Source organism: Cydia fagiglandana, chromosome 23 (genome assembly GCF_963556715.1).
Source record: "Cydia fagiglandana chromosome 23, ilCydFagi1.1, whole genome shotgun sequence".
Lineage (NCBI taxonomy): Eukaryota > Metazoa > Arthropoda > Insecta > Lepidoptera > Tortricidae > Cydia > Cydia fagiglandana.
Genome location: NC_085954.1, coordinates 12,179,249 through 12,203,010, shown reverse-complemented (window position 1 = coordinate 12,203,010; position 23,762 = coordinate 12,179,249). Strand labels below are relative to the sequence as shown.

At 39.1% G+C, this 23,762-nt stretch overlaps 1 protein-coding gene and 1 long non-coding RNA gene across 2 annotated transcripts in view; both read right to left on the bottom strand.

The window, feature by feature from the left end:
- Window positions 1-247: 247 nt before the first annotated feature.
- Window positions 248-2,060, bottom strand: LOC134675990 (uncharacterized). Its single transcript, XR_010099855.1, has 3 exons — window positions 1,923-2,060; window positions 1,405-1,415; window positions 248-328 (listed from the first exon to the last, which is right to left on the bottom strand). It is a non-coding gene; the product is annotated as an uncharacterized LOC134675990 (long non-coding RNA).
- A 6,704-nt stretch (window positions 2,061-8,764) lies between these two features.
- LOC134675869 (probable ATP-dependent RNA helicase DHX35) overlaps window positions 8,765-23,762 on the bottom strand; it is a 68,665-nt gene continuing 53,667 nt past the window's right edge. The window contains exons 11-16 of the mRNA XM_063534193.1: window positions 23,441-23,607; window positions 12,646-12,773; window positions 11,626-11,772; window positions 10,513-10,603; window positions 9,521-9,671; window positions 8,765-8,892 (exon numbers count right to left, since the gene is read on the bottom strand). Coding sequence (XP_063390263.1) covers window positions 8,778-8,892; window positions 9,521-9,671; window positions 10,513-10,603; window positions 11,626-11,772; window positions 12,646-12,773; window positions 23,441-23,607 — 799 coding nt within the window. The 3' untranslated portion in view covers window positions 8,765-8,777. The remainder of the gene's footprint in view (window positions 8,893-9,520; window positions 9,672-10,512; window positions 10,604-11,625; window positions 11,773-12,645; window positions 12,774-23,440; window positions 23,608-23,762) is intronic.

Here is a 23,762-nt window from a genome sequence, read left to right as displayed (position 1 = left end):
TAACTACCTAAATCGGGCCCGTAAAGTTTTATGAATACGAGGGTAAGTCATATATTAGGACTTAGTTAATAGATCTATAGAAGCATCTGTTTTTAGTTTTTTTTTTGTGATGTGTATACTGTTACGTAATACTAATTTATAACTAAAAAAGCTATGCATCAGTATTGTATGAAAACAGTGCATTTTAAAACATTCTCTTTCAAAATGTATGTATGTATGTATGTCACTTTATTGCACATAAACATCCTCGAAAACTTACCGTTTGTTTCTACTACCAGATTTTATGATTTTTGAGTCAGATAGTGTCATATTCGCATCTTTCTGGGGCCTGTGAACAATCAATTACACATTAATTTTAACATGGGGTCCCAGCGCGCATAAGTTGTTCGCAGAAATCGCGAAGCGTCTGGGCTATAACCGCGAAAATCGAAGTTCGCAAATTGCGGGGATTTTTCTCTGTCACTCTAATTACGCCTTCGTTGGAGTAAAAGAGAAAGATCTCCGCAATTTGCGAATTTCGGTTTTCGCGGTAGCCGCTCTGGTTGACGTAACGGTGACCGAAGAGCTGGCGGCTGGCTTACCTCGCACAACGTATCACGGCTAGATTCCAACTTTAAGATACGTCAATTAATAGATCTAGAAACGATATGGATTAGATATGTCAGTGTCAAATGTGGCGTTTCTTCAATCAAAAACGTCACTTTTGACACTGACACATCGTTTCTAGATCTATTAATTGACGTATCTTAAAGTTCGAATCGGGCGAAGCATTGCGATACAGCGAGGAAACGCCATCATCCTTGGAACAATGCTTTACGGACCTCTTTTAGATTTAAGCTAGTTATTAATTTATTTCAGTAATACCACTGTTGTATATCTTGTTTGTACCTAAATAATTTCAACATACGAGGGCGGTTTGATAAGTCAGTGACTTTTAGTAAAAAACAAAAACTTTTCACAAACGAGCTTTTTTATTCTAATTCTTAAGACGAAACAGGAGCTGAGTTTTAAATATTTTAGATAAATATACCCGTTTCGCTAACGAAAGCGGCTCCTAAAACTAGTGCGATAAGGACAAGGCGAAAAACCCTGCGTAAAAATCTCAAAAATCGAGGTTTCGTATTCGACTGTTTCCTCCTCCAAAACTTATCCAATCGTAACCAAATTTGGAAATCTAAATGATTATGAAATTATCTGTGTCGAACCGTTTTGCTTTTTTTGGCGAATTGATATCAGTTTTGAATACTACGCCTCTCATTGCGGCATAGTCAATGAGGCCATTTTGGCCATTTTTGAAGGGCTCTAGCGCTTTAAAAAACAAAAATATCAGAAAAAGCAAACGGTCCGACACAGATATTTATAAGTAGGTATATATAAGTGTAAAAAAATATTAATGTAACTTACGAATCTGCACACTACAATGAAAAAAATGGTATATTATATTATGTAACAATATTATTTATTTAGACCAATACTGGACTATTAAAATGTTAAAACATATTTCTACTCTTTTTTTAATTATGGAATTCCGATATTTCGACGTATTAAAATATCGTAAAATCGGTTCGAGCATACCTTTCGAGCATGCATTTCGGAATACCGGTGTATTCCGAAATGCATGCCCTTCGTCCCACTTTCAACTTAACCTGAACATACTTAAATGAAATTTGCATCACACTTGTCCGCAAAAGGTGTTATACACGTAGGCAATACGGTTCACAAATCCTAAATTACCTAGGGCTGTAATGTACGTCCTAAATTAGGCAGAAGTTTTATTTTTCCTTTTTCTCCTCACAATTGATGAAAAACGTGAATATCACGGGCGGTGCAGGAATCGTGTTAATTAAGTCCTCGCCTTCGGACTTCAATTCACACTCGTTCGTAAATTCTTGTTTACCGCCCTTAATAGTCAATGTACACACCCGTACTACCGCGACAACCGCCAGCGCCATGGCGACGACTATAGCTCGACGCATTGCGAGCGATAGTTTAATCCAAAATGGCGTACAGCGGCCATGTTTGATTTATATAAGCACGCACATAATCTGAAGATTTATTCGGAAACTGAAAATAAATGTAGGTGTTATATTGTATTCGGTTAATTATCTCTTCTTCTTCCTCGCGTTATCCCGGCATTTTGCCACGGCTCATGCGAGCCTGGGGTCCGCTTGGCAATTAATCCCAAGAATTGGCGTAGGCAGTTTTTACGAAAGCGACTCATCGTCATCTGACCTTCCAACCCAGAGGGTAAACTAGACCTTATTGGGATTAGTCCAGTTTCCTCACAATGTTTTCCTTCACTGAAAAGCGACTGGTATATATCAAATGATATTTCGTACAATGAGCGTTTTCCAAAAATGTACATTTCATTCGTGTCTTCAAAATATGTGACGTTCCACGACAAAAGGTACCTTATGGTGGCTGGCGCTTACGTCGCATAGCGCCGCAATAATATTGGAGCGGCGTTAATAATAGCGTAAGCGCCAACCGCCATAAGCTACCTTTTCCCGTGGGACGTCACATATTGACTTCTTGGGCTCATTTTTCTCAGAATAATTTGTACATTCACGCATCATACATGAAAAGGTATGTCCGCACAAATATTTGTTCGTGAGTCATGGGTGTTTTCTATGTATATAAGTATGCATTTATCTATATAATTATGTTTATCGTCGCCTAGCAGCCATAGTACAAGATTTGCTTAGTTTGGGGCTAGGATGATCTGTGTAAGATGTCCCCATATATTTATTATTATAATCTTTATAATACAACCAAATATGCTCTATGTTTTTCCGAAAACGTCACAATTCTGATTCATTAATGAATTGTATAGCCATATCAAATTGTTTGTATGTATGGAAAGCATATGTCGTGTACCGCTAATTTCCTATTAATTGGTTATTGATTTAACGCAAACCATATCAAATCAATTTGAAAACATTAACGATTCATATTGGCTTGTGTAGGTACTTAATTATGAAATTATGACAGAACGGTACATTTAATGACCAATTACCTAATAATTCTTTTTGTTTTTCGGAAAATTAGACAGTTTGCGTTCCTAAATTAGGACTTTATATTTTACATTTAATATTTTCTTCGTGTTGGTGTGGTGAAAAATTTTGTTTCACTCTGAGGCAAATTTCGATTAACCCTCGTGCTTTGAAACCCTCGCAACGCTCCAGATTCCATTTTTCAATTTTGGAATCCTTAGCTTGCTCGGGTATCAATATTAGCACGAGCGGTTAAACAACAACTTTGCCCCCGAGTGAGACAAAATAACTAATTAAAACTCATCTCACCATTAAACTCTAATGGTGCTCCCACATCGGCTGTGTTATAAAAACATTGTGTGACAGGGACAACATGACAGTGTTTATCATGTTATCCTTGTCAAACAATATAACATCTTACAACACAACAGCACCACTAAAACGACGTCAATATTGTCGTTTCCAAAAATTATTAACAAAACGCAAAACTTTCGTCTGCCTCACAATAGTTATCGGAATCTAGTAGTACATTTTATGATGTTAACTCGTTCGCTAGTTTCCTGTCGGTACAGCGACATCTAGTGAATGATTTGGACAACAACGCGCTTCATTCGTTATAATAATAATGTTAAATAATTATTATGGAGTCAGACCGAGCTAACTCTGCATCATCGCGCGCACTGCTAGGTTCCGGCAGAATACCAGCGCTGTGGCAGCAATGCTACAGCACATGCTGAGTCGGCGCCTTTTCGCGACTACACAGTCGTGACAAAAAAAAAATTCTAGTATGTAGTTAGTAATTAGTTTAGTATAGTACTTAGACATAAGTTTTAGTTTTATTCTTATCATAAGTTCAATTTTTTTTTTGTCACGATAATGTTTTGGAATAAAGTTTTTATCTATCTATCTATCTATCTATCATGATATCACAGACTGTGCGAGTGTTAAATGTCAGATTTCTATGGAATTATGACATTTTAAACAACCGCTATCAAAATCGCCGCAGAGTTAGATTGGCCTGACTCTAAGTGGTTTAAGGGTCTAATTCGATTTTTAAATAACATCTGGACGATTGACATGGCGTGTTACGATCAGGAGGCCGATTTTTGAATTTCGATCGTTCGATTTCGTCACTCGAAAATCGGTCGAAACCGGTAAAATGCTAATTTTTGAAATCCGAGCGATATAAATTGGGAATCGAGTGGTATTGACCACTCGTTTTCAATTCTATTAGTAGAATTTTAAATGCCTAGAATTTAAAAGCCTTAGAGATATTATTAAATGAAAAACACGAAATCAAGCGGTCGAAATTCAAAAATCGCCCCCCAGGACAGGTATGGCCGCTAGGTGGCGACAGCGCCACACGCGGCTTATGGCTAGCCACCAAAATTGGGGTGGAACGGATGTACTTGTAACTACCTGTTGTAAAGCGACGAAATCGCGGAGTGAGCCACGCCTGGCCACACCAGTAGTTGCCGCGCACCGCCACCGCTACGGAACGTACGCCTGCTCACGCTTGCGCCACCTAGCGGTCACATCTGTCGTAATAGATGCGTTTTATTAGAGAGTGAACCTTCTGTACCTAGTATTCGGGGCCAGCTACAAATCGAACGACTATACTATTATTTATTCTGTGACATAGCTTTCATTATAGAGTCGGACCAAGAAAACTCTGCAGCGGATTTGATAGCCCACGCAGTGCAAATTTTATTAACACGTCATAAATGTCATAATTTTATTAAGTTTGACATTTAAAATAACACTTACTGCGTGGGCTATCAAATCCGCTTCAGACTTCCTTGGTGTGACTCTATTACGACGTCCATCAATATGGCATCGTATTCCAAAAAATAGTAAGTAATATTAATATCCATAAGTCATGTTGTGTCTCTATACAACTAGTATATTCTGTAGAGTAATATCGTTCGCTAGTTTCTCCGTAGCACAGCGCCATCTAGCGAGACATTGGTACAAGATTTTATTAGGTGACGTTGCCATCGTAGTATCCGTTGCATCTCTAATAACGACGTCAAAATGGACATCATTCGCAAAAATTGAAAAAAAAACGACGTACTGTCAGTACTAAATAAAACGAGATTTCTCCTTACAACTAGTACATTCTGTAGAGTAACATCGTTCGCTAGTTTCTCCGTAGTACAGCGACATCTAGCGGGACATTGGTACAAGAGTTTATTAGGTGACGTTGGCGTGAGAGCTATGGGTCGTATTCCACCTGTCCAATGTCATTGCGTCTCACTCTCTCATTAAGCAAAATGTGAGACGCAATATTGGACAAAGAAATTTGTCAAGTTACATGAATAGAGAAAGGGTGTTAGCTATAAGCTGGTTTAGGGTTCCAAAATGGTAAAAATGGAACCCCTATAATTTTATCATCTCCGTCTGTCTGTCCGTGACATACGGATAGCCGTATGTCACATCACAACCATTTTACTCGAAAATTATAAGAAATTGCATTTTGTGACCTGCTACTAAGTTAAAAGTTATTTCACTTAAAAATTAAGGTAAAAAAAGTAATATTTATATTTAATATCCAATTTTTTTTAAATTAACGTGTGGCAAATTTTTTTATAAAACAAAATATCGGATGTGTTTACTGGCAAAGGTTTGCATAGATGGCGCCATCATAGCTTGCCCCTCTTTCTATGAGATTTTGCTTAAAGAACATCCATCCAGGGCATAAAATTCCATTTAAAAAACTGACACAGTTCTAGGGATTGGCAGGCAAGCTATGCTGGCGCCATCTGCTAAACACTTTGACCGACGATACGATAGGGTCGCTATTGGCAAGTTTTAGTTGTCAAATCTTGACGTTTGACATCAGCACTTTTACAACACGACGTCAAAAATGACATCGGGATTCAATAATTATTCAAGGTAAATAAATAACTAACGATATGGTCTTGTCTCCTTACTATAAATGATGTACTCCTTTAGAGTAACATCGTTCGCTAGTTTCTCCGTAGTACAGCGCCATCTAGCGAGACATTGGTACAAGAGTTTATTGGGTGATGACGCGAAAGCTATGGGTGGTATTCCACCTGTCCAATGTCATTGCGTCTCACTCTCTCATTAAGTAAAATGTGAGACGCAATATTGGACAAATAAATTTGTCAAGTCATATGGAAGGGTGTTAGCTATAAGCTGTTTTTAGGGTTCCAAAACGGTAAAACTGGAACCCCTATAATTTCACCATGTCCGTCTGTCTGCCCGTGTCTCCGTAACACACGGACAGCAGTATGTAACATCACAGCCATTTTACTCGAAAATTATAAGCTAAATTTCAATGAGGAACAGCATTTTGTGACCTGTTTTTTTATTTTACTTGAAAATTAGGGTGAAAAAATAAATAAATCAATTTTTTAAAAACTCGCGTGTGGCGAACTTTTTCAAACAAAATTTCGAATGGGGTTGACTGTCAAAGGTTTGCATAGATGGCGCCATCATAGCTTGCCCCTTTTTCTTGAGATTTAGCTTAAAGGGCATCCAGGGCATACAATTCCATTAAAAAAACTGACACAGTTCTAGGGATTGGCAGGGCAAACTATGCTAGCGCCATCTGCTAAACAGTTTGACCGGCCAACCCCATTGGCATGCCTTAGTTGTCAAATCTTGACGTTTGACATCAGCACTTACTTTTCCGACACGACGTCAAAACAAAACAATGACGTCGTGATTCAAAAATTTATAAAAAAAAACTTAATTTTGTTAATTACTAGAACAGCTTTGTCTCCTTCTAAAGGATGTACATTCTGTAGAGTAACATCGTTCGCTAGTTTCCCGGCGGTACAGCGACATCTAGCGAGATATTGGTACAAGAGTTTATTAGGTGGATTGTCAGCAGAGATATATATAACTCCGTATAAGATAAATAAAGTCTAAGAAAAAAACGTGCCTCGGACGGCCAAGAAAAAGTCATTCTCGAATAGATGGCGCCATTACCTTTGGCCTATTGTCGGCTAGATGGCGTTAACGACACCGTTTGGTATTTAACAATTTTAACACATATCAGTGAAAGAACATGGGTCAGTATGGAACAATAAAAATTAAGAATCATTTATCCGTAAACATATTTTGATTATTTTATACATCTTCAATTTTATTTTAAGCTTTAGTCGTGTGTCGATAGATGGCAGTAAATGTACCGTGACTACAAAATTGACAATGACAGGACCCCTCTATACTATCTATTCTTTTTGATTGTCAGAGAACAAAATGAGTGCCGTCTAGTTCAGTCTAACAAGTCTATTGGCTACTCTCCGAGTAGTCAAATCAGCTTCTTTTTTAGAACTGTCAAAACGATTTGCTAATTATGGAATTTATATGAAAACTTGTGTAGTGAGCGTAGTGACGTCACAGTCAACTAACCTACTTTTCATACCTATATGTTTAAAAATAACTGTTATCTATGTTTTTCTAATAATTATCTGGTGCTTTATTTCGTGCACGGTGTGAAATAATTTATTTTAAGTAGAGGAAAGTACCCAATTCGAATTTCGAACGTACACGACATCAGAATTTGAACCATTTTGTTTCGTTATCAAATAAAATCATGTTATTTAAGTTATCGTGCGGCCCGAGTACGAACAAAATCCACGATAACTGAATGACATCAGTTAGATAGGTACCATTCTGATATCATTTTACGTTCGAATAGGCCTGCGTGACGTAAGAAGTAAAATAACGTATCCTTATTTTAGTTACCATACGCTAGAATTACCTACAGCGCCATTTGCATAGTAAAATAAATAATTATTTCAGACTTAGGGTGATATTCCAATTGTCCAATATATTTGTCCAATGTGTATGCGTCTCACAATTTTGCTCAATGAGAGAGCGGGACGCAATGACATTGGACAAAGAAATCGGGTAGGTGGAATACCACCCCTATATCCAAAGAGAATCTGAAATAGGTGAATATTGTCAAAGTATTATGTAGTCAGCACATTTACTGCCATCTAACGAGACAATTGTTTAACACTTTTAGTACGCCATTTGACTTTGATCCTTATTTTTTCACTGATATGTGTTAAATTTGTTAAATGGCAAAAAATCGATCTAGCAAGGTCTTATCTCTGGGAAAACGTTTTTTGGGGTTCCGTACCCAAAGGGTAAAACGGGACCCTATTACTAAGACTTCGCTGTCCGTCTGTCACCAGGCTGTATCTCACGAACCGTGATAGCTAGACAGTTGAAATTTTCACAGATGATGTATGTTGCTGCTATAACAACAAATACTAAAAACAGAATAAAATAAAGATTTAAATGGGGCTCCCATACAACAAACGTGATTTTTGACCAAAGTAAAGCAACGTCGGGAGTGGTCAGTACTTGCCGTTTTTTTTTTGTTTTTTTTTTTCATTATGGTACGGAACCCTTCGTGCGCGAGTCCGACTCGCACATGCCCGGTTTTTATGTTTGCCGAGCCAAGTTCGGTCTCCCAGATAGTCGTAATAAAACTATGTACATATTCTTATATTGACGGCCGGTCTGGCCTAGTGGGTAGTGACCCTGCCTATGAAGCCGATGGTCCCGGGTTCGAATCCCGGCAAGGGCATTTATTTGTGTGATGACACAGATATTTGTCCCTGAGTCATGGTTGTTTTTCTATGTATTTTATTTAAGTATTTATATATTATTATATATATCGTTGTCTGAGTACCCACAACACAAGCCTTCTTGAGCTTACCGTTGGGCTTAGTCAAATTGTGTAAAAAAAATGTCGCATAATTATTATTTATTTATTTATAATATAGTATAATAATATTACGTTTGTTTATAATAATGCGGGGCTGTTTCTATCAGCCAGTCCTTGTTTATCGTCATCATATCTCGCATGTATGTCTTGTCGCCCGTGCTCTGGACGCTTGCAATCACCACCCTGTATACAAACAAGTATTTTGTGAGAAAAATCACTGTTTTACCTCAGCAGCTTGAGTAAGGTTACTTTAATGCTTAGAAACAGTGAGCAAAATGTGATTTTGCTTACCGAGTGAGACAAAATGACATTCAAGTGAACTATTAGGCCCCGTGCATGAACTATAGGGGGCAGCATAGGAGACGTCAAATTTTTGACGCGAGGCGTAAATGTGACGTTTATGCTTCCGATGTAGCCCACTTGCTGGCAGAACCTACTATGCACAAGGAAACGTACTGACGAGAACGGTAGATGACGGCACTTGCTTTGGCAATGTCCATAAGTTTCCGATTCAGGCCACAAGATGGCAGACCCTTTAACGCGCACGGTTCCTATAGCTGTTACTTCAGTAATGAGTCACTTACTGTACCCCCCCTGTAGCTTCTAGAAGGTTCCTTTATACGACTGACGAATGACTATGAACACCAGTCACCAACCCAATGTAATGAAAATAATTCCCAACCCTTATATACAATCCTAATAAAAATGTCGTAAGCGCGATGTAGCAATCGCCGCGCCCGTTACAACGCCATCTAACGTGATATTTGGTAAACTTATTTGTATGAAAGTACAGTATGGTCACAGCACTCACCACGACGGCTGCTGCACTCTGAACAGACAGCTGTCTGGGCTGATGTGTAATGTAGCGCCTCTGACACCTCTGTATGTGGAGTCTGTGCTCAGGTGCGCCGCCTGGGGGAAGAATCCGGATAGCATGCACTTCATTATCCTTTGACATTTCCCTGGAAAAAAAATTTGCGATCATAGTGAGGAGTATTGAGGTTTGAGTAGGGTTACCAGATACAAATTCAGAATTTCCTGACAAAATACCGGATTTCCGAATATTCTTCCTGACATTCATATTTTTTGACGACGGGTGGCGGGGGGGGGGGGATCTAGCCACTAGCCATGGCCACCCGATTGTGCCGATAGCCGCGTTTTATTAATTAAAGTTTTATTAAATTTATTATTTGTATTTATTTAAGTACATAAAAACGTACTTATCTATCAATTCAAACAATTCCTGACATTTTCGTGTTCCGTCCCCATTCCTGACAAAAGGCCAAAATTCCTGACATGTCAGGAAAATTACTGTCATCTGGTAACCCTAGGTATGAGGTATGAGAGGAGTAGATAGGTATGGAGTTCCCACTCTTTCCTTACTTATATTTCTCAATGGTTGACAATGATCTTCTTCTTCCTCGCGTTATCCCGGCATTTTGGCACGGCTCATGGGAGCCTGGGGTCCGCTTGACAACTAATCCCAAGATTTGACGTAGGCACTAGTTTTTAAGAAAGCGACTGCCATCTGACCTTCCAACCCAGAGGGGAAACTAGGCATTATTAGAATTAGTCTGGTTTCCTCACGATGTTTCCCTTCACCGAAAAGCGACTGGCAAATATCAAATGATATTTCGTACATAAGTTCCGAAAAACTCATTGGTACGAGCCGGGGTTTGAACCCGCGACCTCCGGATTGAAAGTTCACACACGCTCTTACCGCTAGGCCATCAGCGCTTCTTTGTTGTCGCTTGGTTCACAATGATCAGTTTCCAATTAAAATAAAGAAAAAAAAAATCACACCTGTTCCTAAGTCTGGTCCATCGAACGTTTTATTTTGAATCTCAAACTTTCTCTTTATTATTTTTTCCAAGCTGTCTCTAATGTCGCAGGCCTGAAAATATATAAACAACAGTATATTATACCATAAGAACAAATGTGATGTTATCTAGGAAAAGGGACCTTATTGTCGATGGCGCTTACGCCGCACAGCATCGCGCGGCATTGTATTTATATCGGAGCACCGTTAATAATGGCGTAAGGTCGTTAATAAGGTCCCTTTTCCTATATAGATAACCCCAAATTAAATTATTTTCAGAAAATATTTTATACACAGGCACCTGCCGCGATAGCAGAGGACGTTGGTTCGATTCCAGCCTGGGGCACTGGAGGCCTTGGTCACTTTTTCTTAGTTCATATACACATTTATTTCAGTTTATAACAGAATATTAATCAGTTTTTTGACAAATCGCCTGGTAGCGCCCGGTAGCCTTAGGTTGGAGCGAGACACAGCCATCGGACCTTTGGTTGCCGCCACCGCTAGTCGCGCAGTGGCCGAGCCTTTAGGCGTGTAGGTAATATACTATACTAGCTTTTGCCCGCGACTTCGTCTGCTATGCTAATAGCAATGCTTACTTCAATTATTAGGCAATGCATTCACTCTTTCAATTGCACCCCCCTTTGCACTCTCTTCAGGGATGATTTCAGACATAAAAACTATCCTATGTCCTTCCCCGGGACTCAAACTATCTCTATACCAAATTTCAACTAAATCCGTTCAGCGGCTTAAGCGTGAAGAGGTAACAGACAGACAGACACACTTTCTCCTTTATATTCTGTAAGCGAGTTTTTAAACCAACTATAGTTCGTTTTTTTTAGCATTAGAAAGAACTTGCAAGAAGGTGAGCGATCTTGAAATGTCTTTTAATTGAAAAACGCTTTTTTAAAAATCAAAAACTATTACTTATGAAAGCAGAAGAATATAAATGATCGTATTAGGTTCATAATTGTTACACATTTGATGTAACTTATTTTTAAAATGTGTTTTTCAATTAAAAGACTCATCATCATCAAGATTGTTTACCTTATTTCTAATGCTACAAAAAACGAACTATAAGTATGGTAATGTTTGCGTACCTTCTCCATAACGCGGTGGTTGACATACATCTTTTGACACCATTCTCTGCACGCCTTTTTCGACCGTTTCTCGTCTTGTATCGAGCTTTTCACTTTCATGTAAGAATCGAAAACGTTTAAGTACATTATTATATCGCCCTCGGCTACCTGAAATAGCGGAAAAAAATGCCGATTATTGAAAAAGTTAATTAAATTGATCAATTGGCAGGAAACGGCGCGGTATCGGAAAAAGTGGCGTGCTCTCGTTTCGGAGGCCAAGACTAAGGAATGCAAATCGGTTATTTTTTGTATGGAAATAACCGCGGTTTCGGTTAAAAACCGATTATTTCCATACAAAAATAACCGATTTGCATTCCCTAGCCAAGACCCTCTTTGGGTCGCTGAGCCATATTAGTTACTCTCTCTCTCTGTGGTCGCTCCCTCATGACTGAGGATCGTGGTCATCGGTGGATGTGGATGCTCCACACCTGGTTTTTATGATCTGCCTCCAACGGTGCCTGTTCATCGCGTCTCTGACAACCGAGCAAGTTGGTTACAGCCGGGGCCCCTTTTAATTGATCGCTCCATCTTGTTGGAGATCGTCCTCGGCTTCGTTTGCCCTCCGTGTTTCCAACAATGATCTTTTCAAGGCTTTCATCTCCCCTCCTCATTATGTGGCCGAAGTAGGACAGTATGCGCTGCTGGCAGACTGTGGATAGGCGAGTTCGGACACGAAGATGTGAAAGGATCGATAGTTTGGTGCGCATGGCGGTTCAAGGTATCCTCAACATACGCCTCCAGCACCACATCTCGTCCTTTGCCTTTCTCGGGCTCGTATTAGTTCCTAGGCTGTAGATAATACGCACCTCAAAGTTATTTCTCCTAGACATCCTAGCCGCAATGTTGTCCTTGCCCGTCGCACTCTTCGTGAAGACGCCATCTACTTGAAGCATGCAAGCGATCTACAACGCCTCCTCAACGCAACCGTATTCATATAGCTAACGATCCAAAAATGATCCTGTATTAAACAATAATCCGCACCTCGAAGTTATTTCTCCTAGACATCCTAGCCGCAATGTTGTCCTTGCCCGTCGCACTCTTCGTCAAGACGCCCTCTACTTGAAGCATGCAAGCGATCGACAACGCCTCCTCAACGCAACCGTATTCACCTGAAAGGGAATACATTAAACAAAATTAAATTTAAAAAAAACCGGACAAGTGCGAGTCGGACTCGCCCACCGAGGGTTCCGTACTTTTCAGTATTTGTTGTTATAGCGGCAACAGAAATACATAATCTGTGAAAATCTCAACTGTCTAGCTATCACGGTTCGTGAGATACAGCCTAGTGACAGACGGACGGAAGGACGGACAGCGGAGTCTTAGTAATAGGGAGCCGTTTTACCCTTTGGGTACGGAACCCTAATAATAGGGAGCCGTTTTACCCTTTGGGTACGGAACCCTAACAATCACTGTCTTGGTTGGGACTTGAACCCGCGACCACTGGATCGCTAGCCCAGTCTGCCATCTGAACTACAAAGACCTCCTCACCCAATATTATATATTTTTCCGTAATAAAATGCGTACCTATGTATAATTGTATATGTTGCAGTCAAAAGTGTGAACTGGTCAAAAGAACTTTTAAACGACAAAAACAGGCAAAACTGCTTTTGACTGAGCATGTAGGTCAAAAGTAGTTTTACCTGAAAATCATACCTATTTCTGGCAACAGTTTAGTTTTTAAGGCGTAGCAAAAAAAAATAACCCTAACCTACCTATCTCTGGGAACAGTTTCGTTTTTTGGGCGTAGCAAAAAAAATAACCCTAACCTACCTATCTCTGCGAGTACTTTTGACTGATAGTAACAGTCACAATCGGGGGGCACGGCAGTGCCCCCGCCAAGTCGAGCGCGAAGCAAACACTGCCGTACCATCCTTTACTGGAACCATTTCGCCGCATTTTCAGGCCCCTATTTGAGAACCTCTGGATAAGACCAGAACGCAGAAATTTTGGTCATCCAGTAAGCTATAATCACATACTTAAAATCCAAAATTTCAAGTCTGTAGGTCATTTAGTTCCGAAGTTAAGCGAAAGCAAAGTTTCGCATTTATGAAACTCACTCATGATCATCAGAATAGAACTAGTACTTCCCATAAACTCAGAGAGCTGAAATTTGGTACAGAGTTAGGGTTTAATGGCCACATAAAGGGAAAACCTAAAAATATTACAATATCAGTCACGTTTTAAAGATCTAAGAACTGCATAAGTAAGTTTGTAATCCCATATAAATATATGATATTACAAAGTTACTGTTGCAGTTCCTACAAATAGTAGGTAAAGTAAAGTAAAGGTACACTACGATGTACGATGTGAGTATGAATGAAGATATGTTTAGTTATGATATGTGTATACATAGTATGGGTATGAGTACCCGAAAAGAAGGACTGCCTACAAAAAGAGATGAGATCCCATCAAAAACATTACATGTAAAAAGGTGCAAGTCTCGCAACGCTTTTACTACAAAAAAGTTTTGAGATGTAATGTGAAACCAAGTCGGTTATTTTAATCAGTGCCAGGGGGTTTCTACAAAAAGAAGTGAAATCCCACCAAAAACATTCTGTAAAAAACTAGCCAAGTCTCGATGGAGCTGCTTGTTTATCTCTAAAAAGTAATGAAATCTAGACAAAGTCGTGCCAAGTCTAAGGTTCCTTACTGCGATTTCTTTATTATTATAGTTAATGTTGTGTGACTTGGCCGTTGAAGGGTACACAAGGGTACAAAACCAGGTGCTCCATGACACCATTGCACCAATCTGTCGCCAGAACCGCTACCCATTGACGATGGAAAATTGCCACTTGGAAAACGTTGATTCAATAACCAGTCAATTGTAGGCTTGATAAAGCTGCGTATTTCAATAATACTTATGTATGGGCGAGCCTGAAACAAACACTTCTTTTTGGTGCAATGGCAGATTGGTGCAATGGTGTCATGGAGCACCTGGTTTTGTACCCTTGTGTACCCTTCAACGGCCAAGTCACACAACATTAACTATAATAATAAAGAAATCGCAGTAAGGAACCTTAGACTTGGCACGACTTTGTCTAGATTTCATTACTTTTTAGAGATAAACAAGCAGCTCCATCGAGACTTGGCTAGTTTTTTACAGAATGTTTTTGGTGGGATTACTATTAACCAATGATTTTCAGGTAAAACTACTTTTGACCAACATGCTCAGTCAAAAGCAGTTTTGCCTGTTTTTGTCGGTTAAAAGTTCTTTTGACCAGTTCACACTTTTGACTGCGACATATACAGGGTGATTCAGGAGACGTGAGCAGGACTTATACTGCGCATTTCGTAAATTATAAGCAACTGTTTCCTATCAGTATTAGTGAGGATAACGTTAATTTTCTAATCGTGTTGAAAAAAAAAGTTAATAATTTCTTTACGACATGGATGGTCACCCTAACATTAGAATACTAAACTATCGATATTCTGTGTCAAATTGAATGTCATCACTATCATCACGGTCAGGCCCCAATTTCACATCGGTGACAGGTGCGGCGAATTGTAAAATCACTGTTGCTGACGTCACAGGCATCCATGGGCTACGATTACCACTTATCATCGGGCGGGCCGTATTCCTGTTTGCCACCATCATTGTATTATGTAAAAAAACTTTATTCTATCGGAAAAAAACAGATATTTCTCCTGCGAAGTTTCTGACAATTGTCAAAGATTTAGAAGAATTGTAGGTAATTCTTGACAGGTAATGAGTTATATGTCGGAATATCGTGACAATTGTAGTGTTTCTTGTGACAATTGTCATAAACTTAGCAAGAGAAATATCTGTTTTTTTCCGATATCATAAAGTTTTTTTTAATTATACAATGATGGTGGCAAACAGGAATACGGCCCGCCCGGTGGTAAGCGGTAACCGTGGCCCATGGATGCCTGTGACGTCAGCAACAGTGATTTTACAATTCGTCGCACCTGTCGCGTTGGTGAAACAGGGGCCTGGTTACTTTTGAAAACTCTTATCTCACTCAGGTTTGACATTTTATTTTCTTCGTAAAAGAGGTTTTATGTTTATTAATTAGGTCTTGTAGGGTGACCATAATTGTAGAGAATTAAATTTGCCCTCACCAAAAAGTTGAAAAATAGGAAAAAGTGTGGTTGTTTCACCTAAATACGACGGTGATCGATCAATTATCAGTTACTGAGTGTGCAGCATTAGTCCTGCTCACGTCTCATGAATCACCCTGTATAACTACTGTATTAGTCTGTACTGTATACGCGATGGATTTTCCTCCGGACCCAAAATCGATGAACTCCTTTCAACTTTCTGGCTAATGTAGTTTCGGCTCTGCGTTGATGAGTCAGTCTGTCAGGTCAGGACACGCGCATTTATAGAGTCAGACCAAGAAGAGTCTGCAGCGGATTTGATAGCCCACGCAGTGCAGGTCTTATTTTAAACGTCAAACTTCTATAAAATTATGACGTATAAATAACACTTGCACTGCGTGGGCTGTCAAATCCACTGCAGACTTTTCTTGGGGCGACTCTATTCATACGAAATATTTAATGACGTCAAAAAAGGACATCATTTGCAAAAATTAAAAAAAAAACGACGTTCTGGCATTCAGCGGACTGTCAACTAAAGCGAGTTTACTCCTTACAACTAGTATGTACATACTGTAGAGTAACATCGTTCGCCAGTTTCCTGTTGGTACAGCGACATCTAGCGAGACATTGGTACAAGAGTTTATTAGGTGGGTTCGGCGCGTACCAAACAAGTTATGTGTATAGAATGGGTGTAAAAAAACCGGACAAGTGCGAGTCGGACTCGCCCACCGAGGGTTCCGTACTTTTTAGTATTTGTTGTTATAGCGGCAACAGAAATACATCTGTGAAAATTTCAACTGTCTAGCTATCACGGTTCGTGTGATACAGCCTGGTGACAGACGGACGGATGGACGGACAGCGGAGTTTTAGTAATAGGGTCCCGTTTTACCCTTTGGGTACGGAACCCTAAAAAGTACCTAATTGTGTGGTTTTATGAAACCACGATGCAAGTGAAACTTTTTTTCGGATCGTAGACAATTTAAGTGAAAATTTTCGGAAAAGTATTTCATTTAGGGGAAATCGCGTTTTTATTCTCAACTTAATAAATATCCTAATTATCTTACAACGCTCGCCCAACGCCAATGTAATTCAGCTACTCAACACGATTTTTGACCCCCCACCCCCTAAAATCATGCAAACATCATGCGTCGAATGACCCCGTTTCCTCCTACGTCATGCTACCATACCATCATCCGATGTCCAGTTCTCTCCCCCCCCCCCCAATTTGAAATGACGTATCAATCAATCAATCAATCAATCATTTATTATTGCACCATGATTACAACAAGAGATGTTACAACATTTATACAAGTAAGTACCTCATGGACCCTAAAAGGGTATGACAAACATTTCCTTAAACTAAGATTTATAATATTTACATCCCATCAAAAACATAAATGTAAAAAAGGAGAGCCAAGTTCGATACAAAAATTATGCTTGGCTGTGGGGTTCGCCGCAAAAAGAATGGAGATCTAAATGAGTGCCAAGTTCTATGCAAAATCCAAATATGTATTTATAGGAACAAAATAACATTATAAACAAGTATTAAACTCTATTTCTTTGCTTTATTGGATACCTATAACAATTGCTGTTATTTAAAAAAAATGCGAGATCTTAAAGCAGGTTAGATTTGACTTGGCCAGTTTTCATTACATCAGTCATTTTATAAAGTTATTCAACATATATATTTTGTAATTCTGATCAAAACTGGCCAAGCCAAATCTAACCTACTTTAAGATCTCACATTTCCTTTAAAATAACAGCAATTGTTATAGGTATCCAATAAAGCAAAGAAATAGAATTTAATACTTGTTTATAATGTTATTTTGTTCCTATAAATACATATTTGGATTTTGCATAGAACTTGGCACTCATTTAGATCTCCATTCTTTTTGCGGCGAACCCCACAGCCAAGCATAATTTTTGTATCGAACTTGGCTCTCCTTTTTTACATTTATGTTTTTGATGGGATATCAATACTTTTTGTAAAGAAAACTAGGCAGGTATTGAGATTTAATGTTTTTTCTTGTGTTTCCGCTGCATGTTTTTTACTTCTGTTCTTTGTATTAATTATGTGGTGCCGCGCGCCGCCAACGACACACTGTTGGCCGGTTGTTTAGCGCGTATTACGGGTTTTTTGTATGGGGACCCCCCCCCTATTTTTTAACTTTTTTTATTTTCAGATTTTTTCCTACGCTTACACACAATTACCGAGCTGGATTCCAAATTTCATCTTTCTAGGTCATCTGGAAGTAGGTTAGATTTAGGTACTATATGTCAGTCACAATAAAAAAGAAATTTGTATGGGGACCCCCCTATTTATTAACTTTTTTGACTGAGACTGAACATTAAACTGAGATATTTTAGTTTTAACGCATGCGATGTGAGTTTTCCAGTTGATATAGTTATCTAGAATAACAACTAGGAATTTGAAATGCTCTACTTCCTCAATTTCCGTGAATTTATGAATAGGCCAGGTGAGTTGACCGTGACGTCACGATGTAATGTTTCATATATTTGACAGTTCTAAAAAAGTAACTGATTTGACTAGTAGGAAAATACCCTATTATCTGTGCTTATATTTAACATGACGTCAAAAAAACCAATGACATCATATCCAAAAATACTGTTAGAATAGCTAAACTGCCTTTCAATTGTTACCTAACAACAAGTATATTCTGTGGTCATCAAGTATATTCTGTCTACATCCGTTCGCTAGTTTCCCGTTGGTACAGCGACATCTAGCGAGACATTGGTACAACAAGAGTTTACTAGGTGGGTGGACCGCGAATAAAAATTGCTTCGTTTTTTATAACTTGCAATGGAAATAGGCTGCAAAAAGTAGTTTTTCAGTAAATATCATCATTTGACAAGTGTTTAAAAATAAATAGACCAAGATATTTGACAGATGGAATACCACCCTTACTGACATTAATACATGTAAAACATTAGAATATTTATTTTTCACTTTTAGCAGGGATATATTTAACTCCGTATAAGAGTGACATTCCATTTCCAACTGCAGCTGCAATACTGTTCATTTTACTATGGAAACGCGTCGCTGTCAGTGTCAATTTCCATAGAAAATGAACAGTATTTCAGCTGCAGTTGGAAATGGAATGTCACTTTAAGATAAATAAAGACTAAGAAATAAACGTGCCTCGGAAATCAAGAAAAAGTCATTCTCGAATAGATGGCGCACACACCGTTGGCCTATTCTCGGCTAGATGGCGTTGACGACACCGTTTGATATTTATTAATTTTAACACATATCAGTGAAAGAACATGGGTCAGTATGGAACAATAAAAATTAAAAATCATTTATCCGTAAACATATTTTGATTAATTTATACATTTTCAATTTTATTTTAAGTTTTAATCGTGTGTCGATAGATGGCAGTAAATGTACCGTGACTACAAAATTTACTTTGGCAATAGCCCTCTATACTATCTATTCTCTTTGCTTTTAGTAACACAGCTTATTTTTTACACCCTCCTACAGAGAGAGCGCGCATGAACTATAGGGGGCAGCACAGGAGCCTTCACATTTTTGGCGCGAGGCCATATGAGGCATAATAAGAATAAGAATTTTCATTTATTCATGGCAAACAAAAACTACATTTCATACACACGTATTACAAAAAGTATATATTTTCTGGGCCACGCATAATTTGTGGGCCACGAACGCAACCGTACAGTCAGCAGCAGAAGTTGCTAAGCGGGCGAGGTGTTCAAAATTACCTTGACACACTCTTATTCTCTTAACAATAAAGTCGCGTCAAGATCATTTTGAACACCTGGCCCGCTTAGCAACTTCTGCTGCTGACTGTACAACACGGCCTTATCAATAATCACAAGATGGCAGAACCTACTATGCACACAAAAAACGTACGAGAACGGTAGATGGCAGCACTTGCTTTGGCAATGCCCATATGTTTCCGATTCACGCCACAAGATGGCAGACTCTCCAACGCGCACGGTCCCTATCATAGAGGTACAATAATATAGAGATGACACGGGGGAGGGGCCAAACGACCGAACGAGATGCACTTACGGAACTTTCAGTAGGAGTAGCAGAGAAAGCCGTATTATTGCTTGTCTTTGTCACAGTCTCGCTTTTGTTTGTTCCTCACCATAAATTTAGTATGGTTTATGGTGGGCAACCAATAACCCGACCGAATTAAGTAGATTGTTTTTTAAACGTGTTTTTAATATTGTCGCGTTGCGTATGTTTTGTCCCTCACGGAGGCACGCGTATACCACTTCTATAGGATCCTACCTTCTATGGTCCCTATACAACTTGTGCGCTTTAGCAGGCGTGGCTTACTTCGCGATTTCGTCGCTTTGCTACAGGTAGCTACAAGTACATTCATTCCACACCAATTTTGGTGGCTAGCCATAAGCCGCGCGTTGCGCTGTCGCCACCTAGCGGCCATATCTGTGCTGATCGTAACAGACGCGTTTTGTTAGAGAGTAAGTCTTCTGTACCTATACTTCGTTTTTTTAGCATTAGAAATTAGGTAAACAATCTTGATGTGTCTTTTAATTGAAAAACACATTTTAAAACTAAGTTACGGCAAATATGTAACAATTATGAATCTAATACGATCGTTTATATTCTTCTGCTTTCATAAGTAATAGTTATTGATTTTTAAAAAGCGTTTTTCAATTAAAAGACATGCCAAGATCGCTTACCTTCTTTCAAGTTCTTTCTAATGCTAAAAAAACGAACTATAGTACTATTTTATTCTGTGGCTTTAGCATTCGCGCCATCAGATCTAATAAACTCTTGTACCAATGTCTCGCTAGATGTCGCTGTACACCAAGGAAACTGGCGAACGATGTTACTCTATGGAATATACTAGTGTATAGAGACAGTATTCATTTTTAATTCGATAAATTTATTTCTATGTAAAATTTTTGTATATATGATGTCCTTTGACGTCATATAATCGGACGACATGGACGGACTCACTGTATCCCGCCAAGGCCCAGCCATACAAATGAAAAATCCAAAATTTGAACCTAATGTCTTAGGAAATAGAGTTAATTTTGCGTTGTTGGAGAATTGACCGACGTTCCCTATACGACTTGTGTGGTGCTTTATTTTTCGCGCCATCAGCCCATCAAATCTAATAAACTCTTGTACCAATGTCTCGCTAGATGTCGCTGTACCACCGGGAAACTGGCGAACGATGTTGCTCTGCAGAATGTACTAGTTGTAAGGAGAAAACTCGCTTTAATTGACAATTCCGTGAATGATAGTCTGACAGTACATCGTTTTTTTTTTAATTTTTGCGAATGATGTCTTTTTTGACGTCATTATATATTTCATTATATATTTTATATATAATGTACTAGTATATAGAGACAATCTAAGTTTCCATCCTATAAAATTGTTATTAAGTTATTATGTTCATTTTTGTATATGTCCTTTGACGTCATATAAAATATAGCGTTGGGCGCCATTGGACGGACTTACTATGTTTATCTCTATTAGTTTTTAGCTAATCGCTTTCACAATATTACAGGGTTCTATGTAATGGCTCCTCTACACGATGGGCCAACGCAGGCCACTCCAAAGAACGCATAAGGAGCAAGTGATATTGCTATCTCATTCTACCGCATGGCTGCGTCCCTTGGAGTGGCCGGCGCTGGCCCATCGTGTAGAGGAGCCATTACATTTTCAACATAGTTGAAATTCAACTTAAATGGCACTATGACAATGTTCATATTTCTGTTCGATAAAAACATAAAAGAACATACAATAAATAAATAAAACAATGTCACAAAAAAAAATGTCAATGTAAGTATACTTAGCTAGGGCAAACCTAGATATTGTCGAAATATCAAAACAATAAAATATAGAACCCTGTAATATTGGTCTTGCCGTTGTTACAGTTAGCAACATACCCTCTCTGTTAGTTTGTAACTTACTGCTGTTACATTGTGTAATTCATCACTGTTACAATATGCAACTTACCGTTGTTACACATCATCTCATCTCAACGCATTTGGGTCTTAATGGTAAGTCCGCCATATTATCCCCTACCGAAGGTGTCAGGTTCCCATCTTTATCTATTGCTCTTGTAACTTACTGCTGTTACAGTGGGTAACTTACCGCTATTACACAGCATTTTAGCGCACATGGGTCTTAATGGTAACTCTGCCATATTCTCTCCTACCGAAGGTGTCAGGTTCCCATCTTTATCTATTGCTCTTGTAACTTACCGCTGTTACAGTGGGTAACTTACCGCTATTACACAGCATCTTAGCGCACATCGGTCTTAATGGTAACTCTGCCATATTCTCTCCTAGCGAAGGTGTCAGGTTCCCATCTTTATCTATTGCTCTTGTAACTTACTGCTGTTACAATATAAAACTTACCGCTATTACACAGCATCATAGCGCACATGGGTCTTAATGATAACTCTGCCATATTCTCTCCTAGCGAAGGTGTTAAGTTCCCATCTTTGTCCATTGCTCTTGTAACTTACTGCTGTTACAGTGGGTAACTTACCGCTGTTACACAGCATTTTAGCGCACATGGGTCTTAATGGTAACTCTGCCATATTCTCTCCTAGCGAAGGTGTTAAGTTCCCATCTTTGTCTGTTGCTCTTGTAACTTACTGCTGTTACAGTGGGTAACTTACCGCTGTTACACAGCATTTTAGCGCACATGGGTCTTATTGGTAACTCTGCCATATTCTCTCCTAGCGAAGGTGTTAAGTTCCCATCTTTGTCTATTGCTCTTGTAACTTACTGCTGTTACAGTGGGTAACTTACCGCTATTACACAGCATTTTAGCGCACATGGGTCTTAATGGTAACTCTGCCATATTCTCTCCTACCGAAGGTGTCAGGTTCCCATCTTTATCTATTGCTCTTGTAACTTACTGCTGTTACAGTGGGTAACTTACCGCTGTTACACAGCATCTTAGCGCACATGGGTCTTAATGGTAACTCTGCCATATTCTCTCCTAGCGAAGGTGTCAGGTTCCCATCTTTATCTATTGCTCTTGTAACTTACTGCTGTTACAGTGGGTAACTTACCGCTGTTACACAGCATCTTAGCGCACATGGGTCTTAATGGTAACTCTGCCATATTCTCTCCTACCGAAGGTGTCAGGTTCCCATCTTTATCTATTGCTCTTGTAACTTACTGCTGTTACAGTGGGTAACTTACCGCTGTTACACAGCATCTTAGCGCACATGGGTCTTAATGGTAACTCTGCCATATTCTCTCCTAGCGAACGTGTCAGGTTCCCATCTTTATCCATTGCTCTTGTAACTTACTGCTGTTACAGTGGGTAACTTACCGCTATTACACAGCATCATAGCGCACATGGGTCTTAATGGTAACTCGGCCATATTCTCTCCTAGCGAAGGTGTTAAGTTCCCATCTTTGTCTATTGCTCTTGTAACCTACTGCTATCACAGTGGGTAACTTACCGCTGTTACACAGCATTTTAGCGCACATGGGTCTTAATCGTAACTCTGCCATATTCTCTCCTAGCGAAGGTGTCAGGTTCCCATCTTTGTCTATTGCTCTTGTAACTTACTGCTGTTACAGTGGGTAACTTACCACTATTACACAGCATTTTAGTGCACATGGGTCTTAATGGTAACTCTGCCATATTCTCTCCTAGCGAAGGTGTCAGGTTCCCATCTTTATCTATTGCTCTTGTAACTTACTGCTGTTACAGTGGGTAACTTACCGCTATTACACAGCATTTTAGCGCACATGGGTCTTAATGGTAACTCCGCCATATTCTCTCCTAGCGAAGGTGTCAGGTTCCCATCTTGGTCTATTGCTTTTAAAGCGTAGAGTGTTTCTAGACCGGAGAGTAGACTTTTAGCTGGCGGCGGCGTTGGGAATGTGAACCTTAAAACAAGGAGTTAAGGTTATAAATTGTATGAATAAATAAAAGGGTAAGTGTTGGTATTAGTGAATACTACACGATCTTGACACTTTTTATTGAAAAACGCTTAAAAAACTTATTATTTATAAATAAAAATTACCGTTATTTACTCTCTAAT